This window comes from Solanum tuberosum, unplaced genomic scaffold, assembly GCF_000226075.1.
Source record: "Solanum tuberosum cultivar DM 1-3 516 R44 unplaced genomic scaffold, SolTub_3.0 scf00341, whole genome shotgun sequence".
In the NCBI taxonomy this organism is placed as follows: domain Eukaryota; kingdom Viridiplantae; phylum Streptophyta; class Magnoliopsida; order Solanales; family Solanaceae; genus Solanum; species Solanum tuberosum.
In genome coordinates, this window is record NW_006239268.1 from 540,933 (window position 1) to 554,451 (window position 13,519).

The following is a 13,519-nucleotide window of genomic DNA, read 5'->3' on the forward strand; positions in this document are numbered from 1 at the left end:
CACCTTAACTAAACTAAGGTCCTATTACCCCTGAACCCATTTTTTAAATAATTTTGTGCACCTTTTTGGCTTACGTGGCATCCAAATATCTCACACGCGCCTCAATTGCACAGATCATGGAGTGTGCCACGTAAGCCAAGATGATACTGGTATATCGTATAGAACACTAAATTTTTTGATTTTGTGACAAGACCTCCAATAATGAAGCTCCCTATTGGTGGAATTCAAGTAATCAAGAACATTCCTTTCCCACTTACTGCGTGTGCTGAAATAGCAATCATGTGGGAATTGGAAATCAAGTGATACTGAAACAGACATCCAAAGAAACTGCCATTGCTTAGATAATACGCTCGTTCTCACTAATTCTTTACCATTTTCAGTGACTCCACACATCATAGAGAAAATGTGAATTACAATTGAGTCCGGCAAATCGGTGAGTCGGTCTACTCTCTTCTTGCCTTTTTTGGCCATTGGAGACTGGAGGAGGAGAAATGAAGATTTGGATTATGGCTGATGATTGAAACCAGGGGTGTGCATTCAGTTTATGGATTTTCGGATTTTAAATACACTAATCAAAATAATTAAACCAATAAAAAATTAGTTTTGATTTTTTATTTAACCAATAAGAAAATGCTATTATAATAGCAAATCATATTATCATTTATTTTTTTCTGATTTGTTTCAGAAAACGATGCACACCAGAGAGAGAAGTAATATCAATCCCAACAACTATTAATTGTCTGACTTGGAGAATGGAGATGTGTTCTCATTTTAAGTTCACACCTAAAAGGATGAATCAGAGCCCACACATATAATAGCAAAACAACAATTATAGAACTTTTTTTCTAACAAATTTATACCACTAGACAGAATGTCTACCGTTACATTTTTTTTATTAATACAAAATCAACCTTGTCTGTAAAATATGCAAAACATATGAGCTTGCAAAAATAATAAAACCTAGTAGTATCAATTTAGAGCTTATAATATACTCTAGTTTTCACATTACAATCAAAGAGCTATTTCCCGGAAGAAATGACTCTACACCAAACTTCTTGGGCAGCCAACTGGAAGACAACTTGGCTCAATAGAACTACTTATGTGCTTCGAAAATTACATTGCTCAAGAAGTTATCTGTTACATCTGAATGGAAACGAAGCTCATATATCTCCTCCTCTTGTACTGTTGCTTACATGATGGTTAGAGAATGAGCACTTGGTTACTTGGACATGAAGAAAGCACTAATAACTCCTTCGATACTGACAAGTGCAGTCCAAGCCTTGTCGATCGGCTCAAACCAATTTCAAACATTAAGTAATAACTATTAAGTATGTTGCGATTAATAAAACAATAGGGGCCCAAGGTTATTATCTATAAGAAAAGATAACTGAAGCTTGCGGAGAGGATCTTGGAATGCTCAGGAGCTCCTGTGCCCTTTTGACATAATACAAATCACTCTTTTTGTATTTGGCAGCAATGATGAACTTTTCAAGAACTACTGCATGCTTGAGCAAGTATTTCACCAATGGCATCACAGATACAGAAAACTCAAGGATCTTGATAGTCTTCAGATGTAGAAATGAGCAGTTGAGATCATGTGTCTCAAACCTCCTAATCTGTTTATCCGTATTTGTGTACCTTAACAACAGGGCCTGTAGGAGAGAATACGTTATATTAACCTATTATTATCCTTAGATAGAAGCAGGAAGCCAAGGAATTGATTATCTATTCCTTAGCAAATGTTATGATGTGGTACATTCAAACAATAAAAAGATGTTCAAAGCATCTGCGCAAATATACCCTCACATGAAGGTGAGTACGATCACTAGTTAAACATCTTTTTCCAACAACTACAAAAAGTTTAATCATAGAGTCTATTTCAATAGTGACAACATGAATCAAAGCAACACAAGCTGAACATTTTATGAAAAAATTAAATTGGGAGAACAAAAATGTTCTTCTGAACGACTTACAAGACAAAGGAATCATAAGCACGCAGATGCAACAGATTTATTAACAAAGAGATATCATTAACTTTTGAGACTAGAAAAGCAGAATTTGAACAAAAAATATGACTGAAGCATTTGCACTTTCTATGGGCTTAAATGGTGTCTTGATCATCGTACTAGAAGCATTTGGGTGGATGCTAACTCCTTACTTATTGTGAATGTTGTCAAGCGAGTTGCAAAACCTTCTTGGCAATATGAACCTACTGTTGAAAAGATTAAAGAGTTGATTGATAAGTCGAGGTGACACACTAATATAGAGAAGCCAATGGTGTGGCTGATTCTTTAGTTGGATAAAGTCACCTATTGGACGCTAAGAAGGGACGACAAAAGGCAGCTTCCTTCCCAATTAGATCTTTTTGTGATCTCACATGTTACTTGAGAAAACTCTTCACTTTTTCTCCTATTTCAATCTCTTATGGAAACAATGCACAAGGGAGCAAGCACGTCTCCACAAATTAGAAGCTATTGTATAGTAACAAATGTAAAGGTCCACGTCCAAAGGGAACTTACTCTTGATTCTCCATACCCATCAACGACTAAAGTCTCAAGATCTGATGAACTCTGTAGAAAACTGCAAATTCCAGGGAAATCCAATTGCCTCAAGGTTGTGCTAAGTTGTAAGAATTTCCAGCTTGATGGTGGAGGCTGCCACCCTTCCAATTCCAGTATGGACAGGTACTTAATAGAGAAACCAGAATATGTCAAAACAAGGAAATGTTGCATACTTAAATTGTTAAACAATGTTCAAAGATTGGTTTGGAGATCCAAAAATGGACTTTTAAGCACTTTGAAAAACATTTCACATGACCAAAAGATTCTGATCAATTAAATGAATTTAACTTTTACAAACCATTTATTCTCAGTGTTCATCATCCAAAATTTTGTCCAAAAGGTCTTGTTTCAATCATCTGCCACTTAGCAACTAGACCAGTACAAGAGTGTACTTACAAAATTGGTTATCAGATTATCCTAAGCACTGTCACTATTAATGTTACTAAACAAATGAATTCAATTGCAAATATATTCTGAATTTTGGATAGTGAAGGGTATGAATAAACCTGGATGCACCAGGGACCTAATTCAAGCTTCTCAACATGGGCAACGCTGTGAAAAAGTTCCTTCGAACAGGTACACTCCATCCTCGGCAATGTGTCTTCCTCTTCAATATAACAATCAAATTCAAAATTAAGGACCGTATTGACAAGCGAAGCTACATTTCTCAAGTATATCTCACGGCACGACCCCAGAATTTTCAAATTTTGACTAATAATTAAAGCGATAAGTCACATTGGTCAGTTTCTGAGTTGTCTATGATCAATTTTCTCAACTTCACATTGCTGATTTCCAAACGATGAACATCAACAAAATGGTACAATTTCAAACACTCCAAGTTAGGGCAACCAGATAATACATTTTCCATGACACCATCCGTCAAATACATGTACCTTAATGAAAGAGAAACCATACCACTCCAGCTCACATTGGCTGAAGGGTTCAATGTTTCACCTAACTGTATATCCAACTTTCTCCAGGACATATTCTTAAATGCGAACTGAGGAAACTCATATGCACCTTCATATCTAAGTCTAAAATGTTCAACATTTGCTAGTTTACTTGCAAAATACACCCATAAATGGACATCTTTAACAAATCTCTCTGTGTAGCTAGAATCGCAATTGACACTAAAGTTTCTTCACCTATTAGGTGTTTTAGCCACATTGATTGCTTGGGTGGACAATCACGTAGGCAATTTTTTGGCACGTCACTTGCCAGGATTCAGTGGCAGTGAGTTAAAGGAAATGGTATTTGTGGTCCTTTAGTTAGACGGGAGGAACATTTTTTATATAAAAAATAAACGAAAAGTATATGTGCTCCAGTTTAGATAGTATATTTGATGTGTAATTTTGCTTAGCTCTATCTATTTTTATTTAATATATAGTAGTTTAAAGTCAAGTATTTTTATTTCAGTTTAAACTCATCCGGATAGAAATGGAAAAGACAAGCAAGGAAAATCGAAAATTACTCATTTATTTCTTTTAGTCATTAATATGTTATGTTTTCCTTTAAATGATGTTTAAGGACACATATTATGTGATATATTGTTAATTTGCTCTTTGATTGTTAGCAATTTTGGGGTTAATTAATTTAGAATTTCTTTTATACTCCCTTTGTTCCTAATTACTTGTCCACTTTTGAATTGACACATCTATTAAAAAAATAATTATTAACATAGTAAATTTACCATTTTACCCCTATTAATTATGAAGTGGATGAATTAAAAATTTAAGATTTTCAAAAAGTTCAACTTTTTTCAAAGTAATTAATTGAGTGTCTAATGGATAAAATAAATTTGTATTTTCTTGATTTGTTAAAATGGACAAGTAATTAGTGACAACTAAAAAAAAAGTGGACAACTAATTAGAGACAGAGAGAGTAATTAATTAATCTAAATTTGGCCGGTTAATCCGTTTTTGATAGATTTTAAATGATGTCTTACACCTTCCCTTTAGGATAAGTAAAACATGTTTAGATTGATTTAAAAGTTGGGCAAATCTACTTTTAAATTATTTTTAGCTTTTGGAAGTATTTGACAAGCTTAAAAATAAGTTTAAAATGACTAAAAAAAAAGGTTAAAAACTAAAAGAAGGACTCCCCTACTTTTTATTTTTTTACGAAAATCGTTTAAGGTTGATTTTTTTGTTTTTTGACTTAACAGTTGTTTTTTTAAGTCAATCCAAACGGGCTCTTAGAACCCTTACTTAGAATCGCATTAAGTTAAGCGGACTTTAGTTTAGAGTTAATCGAGCATTACCTTAGCAAATAGGTGTCCTAATTGACTTTTAAAATAAAGGTGGCGACTCTTAAAAATATTGAGGTGTTAAACCAAACTTTTAGAAAAAATAAAAATGTTTTTGCATAATAGCAAAACTTTTTTATAAAAAGGATAGCTTTTTCTCGAGGAACACTCATGAAATCTTGATCAAATACAAACTACACTCTCTAAACAATTTTTTTTTTAAAAGAACTTTCAAAAAACATTTTTTCAAAATAAGCAAATTTGACCAAACAAGCTATCAAAATTGTCATAGTGCAAAACTTACCTCTCATAAATCTGTAACCTAATCATTTTTATTTACCAGAATTAGCACATGTGAAGGAGGCTACAAAATGAACGTGATTATCAAAAACACTACAACAAAATATGAAAAATCGATTCAAAAAATTTGATCGTTATAGTAAAATCATGTTGTTATAGGAGGTATGATATAAAGGAATACAATAAACATATCGAAGTTAGAGAGGAATGAGTCCTTTTGGCTTGGAATAGAAAGGAAATGTGCTTCATCGCGTGTTTAAAAAAAAGTTAAAAGAAGAACGAGATGTTTCTCTACACGACGAGACCACTAAGCTCAACGAGTCTGTTAAAGTTGTCAAGCAAACGACTAAAGAAGCAAGGAAAGAAAACTACAACACGAGAGACATCTTAAAGCAGGTTGTCGAAAACAAATGTTGCAAAAACTATAACTGACTAAAAAAAAAAAGGATGAATCAGTGCCCCACACATATAATAGCAAAACTTAAATTTTCAGTATAAAAGTATGATCAAGATTCAGTAATATGAACTGAACTCACAAAACATTTAGAATGATAACTAGAGAATGAACACACGGACAAGTGCAATACAAGCCTCGTCTATCGGCTCAAATCAGTTTCAGAAATAAAGTAACGGATGGTTAAGTATGTTGCGATTAATATAAACAATAGGGGTCCAAGGTTATCAATAAGAAAAGGAAACTGAAACTTGCGGAGAGGATTTTGGAAAGGTCAGGAGCTCCTTTTCTATTTTGACATAATCTGGAAACACATCACTCCTTTTGCGTCTGGCAGCAATGATGAACTTTTCTAGCACTGTTGCATGCTTGAGCAAGTATTTCACCAATGGCATCACAGATCTAGAAAAGTTAAGGATCTTGATGGTCTTCAGATGTGGAAATGAGCAGTTAAAATCACGTGTCTCAAACCTCCTTGTCTGTTCATCCTTATTTGTGTACTTTAACAGCAGGTCCTGTAGAAAAAAAGTCCGCTATATTAACCTATTTTATTATCCTTAGATAGAAGCAGGAAAAAGGTGATGAATTTTTAAATTCAAGGAACATCTCAATACTTAGCAAAGGAATAATAAGCACACCGCAAAAACAGATTTAACAAAGAGAAATCACACACTTTTGAGACTAGAAAAACAAAATTTGAACAAAAGATATGACAGAAGTATTTGCACTTTCCTATGGACTTAAATGGTGTCTTGAACATCGTATTAGAAGAATTTGGGTGGAAGCTAACTCTTTACTTGTTGTGAATGTTGACAAGCAAGTTGCAAAACCTTCTTGGCAATATGAACCTATTATTGAAAAGCATAAAGAGTTAATTCATAAGTCGAGGTGACACTATTCTTTAGTTGGATACAGTTACCTATTGGACACAAAGAAGGGTTTACAAATGGCAGCTCCCTTCCCAATTATATCTTTTTGCAAAACTCCTCACTTTTTCAAGTTCTTATGGAAACAATGCACAAGGGAGCAAATAAGTCTCCACAAATTAGAAGCTATTGTATAGTTCATCAAGTACTTACAGATCTTCTCATCAGTCAAATCCCCCCTCCTTGTAACCTTTTAGCATTATCTATGAAGTACATCACGATTCACAAAGGTGACTTTTCATTAAGTTTTATGATCCCCACCCGCCCGCGTCGTCTTCTTTTTTATATTAATAACATGAAGTAACAAAAATAAAGTCCAAACGGAACTTACTCTTGATTGGAAATTGTACCCGTCAATGACCAAAGTCTCAAGATCCGATGAACTCTGTAGAAAACAGCATATTCCAGGGAAATCTAATTGCTTCAACTTCGTGCTAAGCTGTAAGAATTTCCAGGTTGATGGTGGAGGTTGCCACCCTTCCAGTTCCATTATGGACAGGTACTTATAAACCACATAGAGAAACCAGATTATGTCAAAACAAGGAAATGCTGCATACTTAATAGTGACATGCAAATTGTTAAACAATGTTCAAGGATGGTTTGGAGATACAAAAATGGACTGTTAAACACTTTGAAAAACCATTCACATGACAAAAAGATTATGATCAGCTATTTATTCTCAGTGTCCTGTCCATTGCAAACTATTTATTGTTTCAATCCCCTGCCACTTAGCAACCAGATCAGTAAAAGAATGTAATTATTGAGTACTCACCAAATTGGTCATTAGATTATCCTAAATACTGTCTCTATTAATGTTAATAAACTAATGAATAGGAATAAACCTTGATGCACCAGTGACCTAATTCAAGCTTCTCGACATGGGCAACACTGTGAAAAAGTTCGTTCACACAGGTAGACTCCGTCCTCTGCAATGGGTCTTGCTCTTCAAATTCAAAATCAAAATCAAAATTAAGGACGGCAGTGACAAGCGAAGCCACATTTCTCAAGTATATCCCACGGCACGTCCCCTGAATTTCCAAATTTTGAATATATGGGGCTATTATTTCAAGCCATACATCACATTCATCAGTTTCTAAGTTGTCCATAATCAATTTTCTCGACTTCACATTGCTGATTTCCAGACGATGAAATCCCCAAAAATGGTCCAATTTCAAGCACTCCAAGTTAGGGCAACCAGATAATATCTTTTCCATGGCACCATCTGTCAAATATGTGTATCCAATTGAAAGAGAAATGATACCACTCTAGTTCACATTAGCTAAGGGGTTCAATTCCATACATAACTCTATATCCAACTTTCTCCACGAGGTATTCTTATATGCGAACTGAGGAAACTTATATCCACCTTCACTTATAAGTTTAAAATGTTCAACATTTGCTACTTCACTTGCAAAATACACCCATAAATCGATGTCTTTAACAAATTTCTCTGGGTCGCGATTATTGAATACGACACTAAATTTTCTGATTTTGTGACAAGACCTCCAATAATGAAGCTCCCTATGGGTGGAATTCAAGTAATCGAGAACATCCCTTTCCCACTTAGCAGGTGTGGTGGAATAGCAATCATCGGGGAATCGGATTTCAAGTGATACTGGAACAGACTTCCAAAGAAACTGCCATCGCTTCGATAATAAGCTAGTTCTCACAACTTTTTTACTATCTTCAGCGTCTTCACACAACATAGAGAGAATGTGAATTAGAATTGAGTCCGGTAAATCACTGAGTCGGTCTTCTCTCTTCTTGCTTTTCTTCGCCATTGGAGAAATGAAGAACTAATTTGGAGGTTAGGGATTTGGGTTATGGCCAATTGAAAGAAATGAAAAACTTGTTAGGGCGGTTCAAATTTAAATTGAGGGCTGCCTACTTTGGCATCTAAGGGCATTTTGGTCATTTTTATCTACGTTTTAATTCGTTTATTTTATTTCTCCTAGTCTTTTGTATATTTGAAAAATTACGTAAAAGAAACTATAAATCATAACAATTAACAACTTATATATTTAATAGACATATATATTTGGTTGACTCTTGAAATTATATCGGTGTTGTCAAGCCCCAAAATAGGGAGGCTCGGTTGACACCCGATACCGTATTTGATCGAGTTAGCCATTGAAACATACTAGCTAACTAAACTGTGGGTCCAAAAGATCGGGCAGCACAACATCTGGAATATCATGTCCATAATAGCCTCTACGAGTGAAATAAGGATTGTCGAGACGATGCCCCGACTATACTCAAATTATACAACAAAATTAAACATATTTTCATAGCCTCATGATAAGATGGAGCTTACCAACTCACAGTTGAACCCCAAATCATAGCGGAGGATCGATGTTCATAAAAAAGCTTAAGGTGTTTCACTTAGTGTAATGACCCTCATGGTCATTTCTGTGTCTTGCCTTCTGTGTGTCGTTTAGAGCGTTCCTATAGCGACCCCAAGTCATTTATGACTTGCTGGGACTGACAATTCGGTCACTTGGTCATTCGTTTGGTCTTGGTGCGAGTTTTTGTGTTTTGGAGCTTATGAACCTTGAACGATCATTTTCGATCAAAAGTTCAAGAAGATGACATCGGAATCCAATTCTGACTATTCCATCAACTCCGGAAGGGTCATTTTAGGCTAGTAGCATGGTCGACATGACTCCCGAGGTTTTCAGTGTGAGTCGGTGCGATTAGGCGTTTTAGCCTTTGAAATTTGGCTTAAGTTTGACTTTGGTCAACATTCTGAGTAAACGCGCTCAGATGAGAATTATGTCAGCGCGGTTAGCTCCGAAATGTCGAGTTTGGTCTAGATTGACCCTTCTTTTGTGTCTGGAGGTTTTCAATATCTTTCCGAGCACTTTTGTTGGTTTTGACTTAAAATGACTTTTGGAAGTGGGACCTACTTTTTATCGAAATGACCTCTGATGGAAATTTCGACTGCGCCGTTCAGTCTGGAATATCAAATTTGGTATGGTTGCATATCTCGTTTGCGTGCACGGGGTTCCGAACGAGATCGGAACACCCCATCGGAATTTTAAGTTTTGGAAATGTTGCAGATTTTCTGCAATAAATTGCAGAAAATCTTTAACCTGACTGCAGAACCCTTTTACGAGCTGTGGTTTTTGGCATTATTGTTTTGATCATATCTCACTCATTTTAGCTCGGAATTGGGTGATTCGAAGTTCCATGTGTTGAAAATTATCGTGTCTTCGTCGTAGAGTGCTTAAGGAGTGCTGGGAACTTTTTGATTCTCGTTAATTTCAAGTTTAGGCTGCTGCAATGTTTTCTTTTAAGTTGATATAAGTGTGGTTTTCTTGCTTGTTGGGTGTTGATGCGTTTTGATCCCCAAATTGTGTTTCATTTTGGACCACAAGTTTGGAGTGCTGTTTAGGGTGTCTTGACGGAGTCAAATTCGGATAGTTCGGTGCGGGTCCCACATTTCCCATTTTGACTACAAAATTGATTTGTCTCCTCCACGATTCCCATTTTGACTCCAAAATTGATCTGTCTCCGTTTGTTGTGATATTGGTATCTAAACGACTGTAATAACGTTGTGATTCTATTTTTGATAGCGGGGCAGCGTTTTGAGGACGTTCGGAAAGGGAAAGCTCCGGAGAAGTGATTTTGGAGCGCGTGTGATCGGCCTACAGGTAGGCTACGGTTTTTCCTCTCTTAGATTGAGCTCGAGAATGTGAATGCATGTTGATTAGTTGGGATTTTGGTTGGGTAGTTATTGAATCCTGCATAGGTGTTAAGAAATCATGTTTTCGGCCTATTTCGAGAATTATCGGGTAACTGTGAGCATGCTTTATGTTATTAATGGACCATCCTTGCTATGTGGAGTACTTGCATGCTTAATTATTGTTTATTTGAAGCATGTTGGGCCTTAGTTTAGGTTTGACTAGGGCTTGCCTTAGAAATACATGATTCGAATCCAATAGGCCTTAGTTTTGCCCCAACGTCGCTCGGCCGGCTTAGATCCCTGTAGACTGGTGTAGCAGACTTGAGTCTGATAGTTTGGGCCTTAGTTAGGCGATACGCTTGCTCCGAATTTAGTTCTTATTTTCCTCTATGTTACGGCTTCACGAGTTACGTCGGCAACACTAATTCTACTTCGCGATTTGAATTTGATTTTCGATTTGGTTCCAAGGACTTACATTGATTGGCTAAGTATGGACGGCGTTCCACGGACATTTCTGAGTATGGATCGATTGGGACTCTTTCAACAGCTACATTGGCACCTTTATAGAGCATCCGGTTAGAGTTCCGGCCTCTTATACTTGTTACCTGTGATTGGTTACTTGGGTACTTCTGGTGAGCATCCGGTTTGAGGTCCGGCCTCCGTACTATCAGATTTTACTAATTAGGGTTGAGGTTCTAATCCGTGTTCTTCGTTCTTGGGTTCGTATATGCAATTCTCTTTAGTTATAGTTAGTGTGTGTACTCGTGGAGCTTATGGGGGTCCGTTCGAAATTGCAGATTTTCTGCAATAAATGCAGAAAAACAGCAACATATTTTCCAAAATTTCAAACCCTCATAACTCTTTCATCTCTCAACCGATTTGGGCGATCCAACAGGAAAAGTTGTGAGATTTTTTGAGGACAACGCGTTGGTGAGCTCGGATAGTGATTTGGGGTCTCCGTTTGAGGTAAATTTTGCAATTAACCTGACTGCAGAACCCTTTTTCGAGCTGTGGTTTTTGGCATTATTGTTTTGATCATATCTCACTCATTTTAGCTCGGAATTGGGTGATTCGAAGTTCCATGTGTTGAAAATTATCGTGTCTTCGTCGTAGAGTGCTTAAGGAGTGTTGGGAACTTTTTGATTCTCGTTAATTTCAAGTTTAGGCTGCTGCAATGTTTTCTTTTAAGTTGATATAAGTGTGGTTTTCTTGCTTGTTGGGTGTTGATGCGTTTTGATCCCCAAATTGTGTTTCATTTTGGACCACAAGTTTGGAGTGCTGTTTAGGGTGTCTTGACGGAGTCAAATTCGGACAGTTCGGTGCGTGTCCCACGATTCCGTTTTGACTCCAAAATTGATTTGTCTCCGTTTGTTGTGATTTTGGTGTCTAAACGACTGTAATAACGTTGCGATACTATTTTTGATAGCGGGGCAGCGTTTTGAGGACGTTCGGAAAGGGAAAGCTCCGGAGAAGTTATTTTGGAGCTCGTGTGATTGGCCTACAGGTAGGCTACGGTTTTCCCTCTCTTAGATTGAGCTCGAGAATGTGAATGCATGTTGATTAGTTGGGATTTGGGTTGGGTAGTTATTGAATCATGCATAGGTGATTAGAAATCATGTTTTCGGCCTATTTCGAGAATTATCGGGTAACTGTGAGCATGCTTTGTGTTATTAACGGACCCTCCTCGCTATGTGGAGTGCTTGCATGCTTAATTATTTTTTATTCGAAGAATGTTGGACCTTAGTTTAGGTTTGACTAGGGTTTGCCTCAGAAATACATTATTCGGTTCCAATAGGCCTTAGTTTTGCTTCGACGTCGCCCGTCCGGCTTAGATCCCTGTGGACTGGTGTAGCAGACTTGAGTCTGATAGTTTGGGCCTTAGTTAGGCGATACTCTTTCTCCGATTATAGTTATCCTTATTTTCCCCGATGTTACGGCTTCACGAGTTACATCAGCAACACTAGTTCTACTTCGCGATTTGAATTTGGTTCCAAGGACTTTCATTGATTGGCTATGTGTGGACGGCGTTTCACGGACATTTATGTGTATGGATCGATTGGGACTCTTTCAACAGCTACGTTGGCACCTTTATAGAGCATCCGGTTAGAGTTCCGGCCTCTATCCCCCAGATACTTATATAGAGCATCCGGTTAGAGTTCTGGCCTCTTATACTTGTTACTTGTGATTGGTTACTTGGGTACTTCTGGTGAGCATCCGGTTCGAAGTCCGGCCTCCGTACTGTCAGATTTTACTAATTAGGGTTGAGGTTCTGATTCGTGTTCTTCGTTCTTGGGTTCTTTTATGCAATTCTCTTTAGTTATAGTTATTATGTGTACTCGTCGGGCTTATGGGGGTCCGTTCGGGTTTTTATTTAACTTGCGCACGAGTGTACCTTCTGGGCTTATGGGGGTCCAGTTAGGTGTAGTTAGCTTATAGATTACTTTAGTTAGTTCTTTGTACACTCGTGTGCATTCCCTTGTTAGTTAGATTTTAGTTCTTGACTTCGGTTTGTGTTATTCCTTCTTTTCATATTGCCTTTACTTTTCAAGTTCAGTCGGCCTATGATGCCTACTGGGTACCTGTTGTTTTGGTACTCATGCTACGCTCTGCATCTATTTCGTGATGCAGGTCCGGGCACTAGTAGCCAGCGTTGATCGAGCTTGGAGCAGACTGATCCGGAGACGGGAGTGAGCACACTACGTTTTGTACTATTTCAGTCTCCATCTGTATATATAGACTTGTCTTTTACCTTTCGAGACAGTCCAGTCTCTGTTGTCCACTTTTGGGACTTGTACTCATTTTGTTAGTAGCTCTGTACTAGTGACTTCCAGGTTCTAGGAGGGATCTTTATTTGTATATATGTTTTTGGTTTGCTTCCGCCTGTTTATATTGTTATTTGTCTACTCTTGTTTAGTTTCTACCCTCAGACCCATTACTTGTTGTTCCGGGTTACGGGTTGGCTTACCTACTGGTGGGTTATAGTAGGTGTCATCATGACTTGAGAAATCGGGTCGTGACACTTAGTTTCTATACTTGATTACTTGATAATTTATAAAAGAAAGAAATTCAAAAATCAAGTGTTTTAATAGTTTAAACATACATGTTATATTTGAGAGTTTTGAAAATCGATGTGTTACTTTAAATATTTTTTAAAATCACTTTAACATTGAAGGATGACTGGTTGCAAATACTAAATGTCTTTCATAATTTATTTTTTAAGTTACACCACCTAAAGAGAATAAGAATTCATACATATGAAATATCAATATAATAGGCATCATAAAAATAATTCAGAAGGTCTTTCTAGCAATATAATAATTAAATATTGCATTTACCGTTTTAGGAATT

General features: G+C 36.8%; 3 protein-coding genes across 4 annotated transcripts; all 3 read right to left on the reverse strand.

Moving 5' to 3' along the window:
- Nucleotides 1-876: 876 nt before the first annotated feature.
- Nucleotides 877-3,269, reverse strand: LOC107063378 (uncharacterized). Of its 2 annotated transcripts, none has more exons than XM_015315203.1 (3): nt 3,068-3,269; nt 2,520-2,687; nt 877-1,652 (listed from the first exon to the last, which is right to left on the reverse strand). In XM_015315203.1, the coding sequence occupies exons 1-3, from the start codon at nt 3,146-3,148 to the stop codon at nt 1,368-1,370; spliced, it is 534 nt and encodes a 177-aa protein (XP_015170689.1). In that variant the 5' UTR covers nt 3,149-3,269; the 3' UTR covers nt 877-1,367. The 2 variants fall into 2 exon arrangements, with proteins under 2 accessions (XP_015170689.1, XP_015170690.1); XM_015315204.1 differs by lacking the exon at nt 3,068-3,269 and adding an exon at nt 2,860-3,061.
- A 3-nt stretch (nt 3,270-3,272) lies between these two features.
- LOC107063377 (F-box/LRR-repeat protein At5g02910-like) lies at nt 3,273-8,301 on the reverse strand. The gene is made up of 2 exons (XM_015315202.1): nt 7,968-8,301; nt 3,273-3,696 (listed from the first exon to the last, which is right to left on the reverse strand). Exons 1-2 carry the CDS (start codon nt 8,265-8,267, stop codon nt 3,280-3,282), a joined length of 717 nt encoding a protein of 238 aa, XP_015170688.1. The 5' UTR covers nt 8,268-8,301; the 3' UTR covers nt 3,273-3,279.
- LOC102590266 (uncharacterized) lies at nt 5,576-7,974 on the reverse strand. Its single transcript, XM_015315201.1, has 3 exons — nt 7,329-7,974; nt 6,818-6,988; nt 5,576-6,075 (listed from the first exon to the last, which is right to left on the reverse strand). Exons 1-3 carry the CDS (start codon nt 7,698-7,700, stop codon nt 5,788-5,790), a joined length of 831 nt encoding a protein of 276 aa, XP_015170687.1. The 5' UTR covers nt 7,701-7,974; the 3' UTR covers nt 5,576-5,787.
- Nucleotides 8,302-13,519: the final 5,218 nt, after the last annotated feature.

Coding starts and splice junctions, on each gene's coding strand:
- LOC107063378 (XM_015315203.1), bottom strand. CDS start 3,148: ATGGAGTGTACCTGTTCGAAGGAACTTTTTCACAGCGTTGCCCATGTT. Junction 2,688..3,067: donor TAGGTCCCTGGTGCATCCAG/GTTTATTCATAC, acceptor TTCTCTATTAAG/TACCTGTCCATACTGGAATT. Junction 1,653..2,519: donor ATGGGTATGGAGAATCAAGA/GTAAGTTCCCTT, acceptor TCTCTCCTACAG/GCCCTGTTGTTAAGGTACAC.
- LOC102590266 (XM_015315201.1), bottom strand. CDS start 7,700: ATGGAAAAGATATTATCTGGTTGCCCTAACTTGGAGTGCTTGAAATTG. Junction 6,989..7,328: donor TAGGTCACTGGTGCATCAAG/GTTTATTCCTAT, acceptor GTGGTTTATAAG/TACCTGTCCATAATGGAACT. Junction 6,076..6,817: donor GGTACAATTTCCAATCAAGA/GTAAGTTCCGTT, acceptor TTTTTTCTACAG/GACCTGCTGTTAAAGTACAC.
- LOC107063377 (XM_015315202.1), bottom strand. CDS start 8,267: ATGGCGAAGAAAAGCAAGAAGAGAGAAGACCGACTCAGTGATTTACCG. Junction 3,697..7,967: donor CTTGTCACAAAATCAGAAAA/TTTAGTGTCGTA, acceptor AGGTGAAGAAAC/TTTAGTGTCAATTGCGATTC.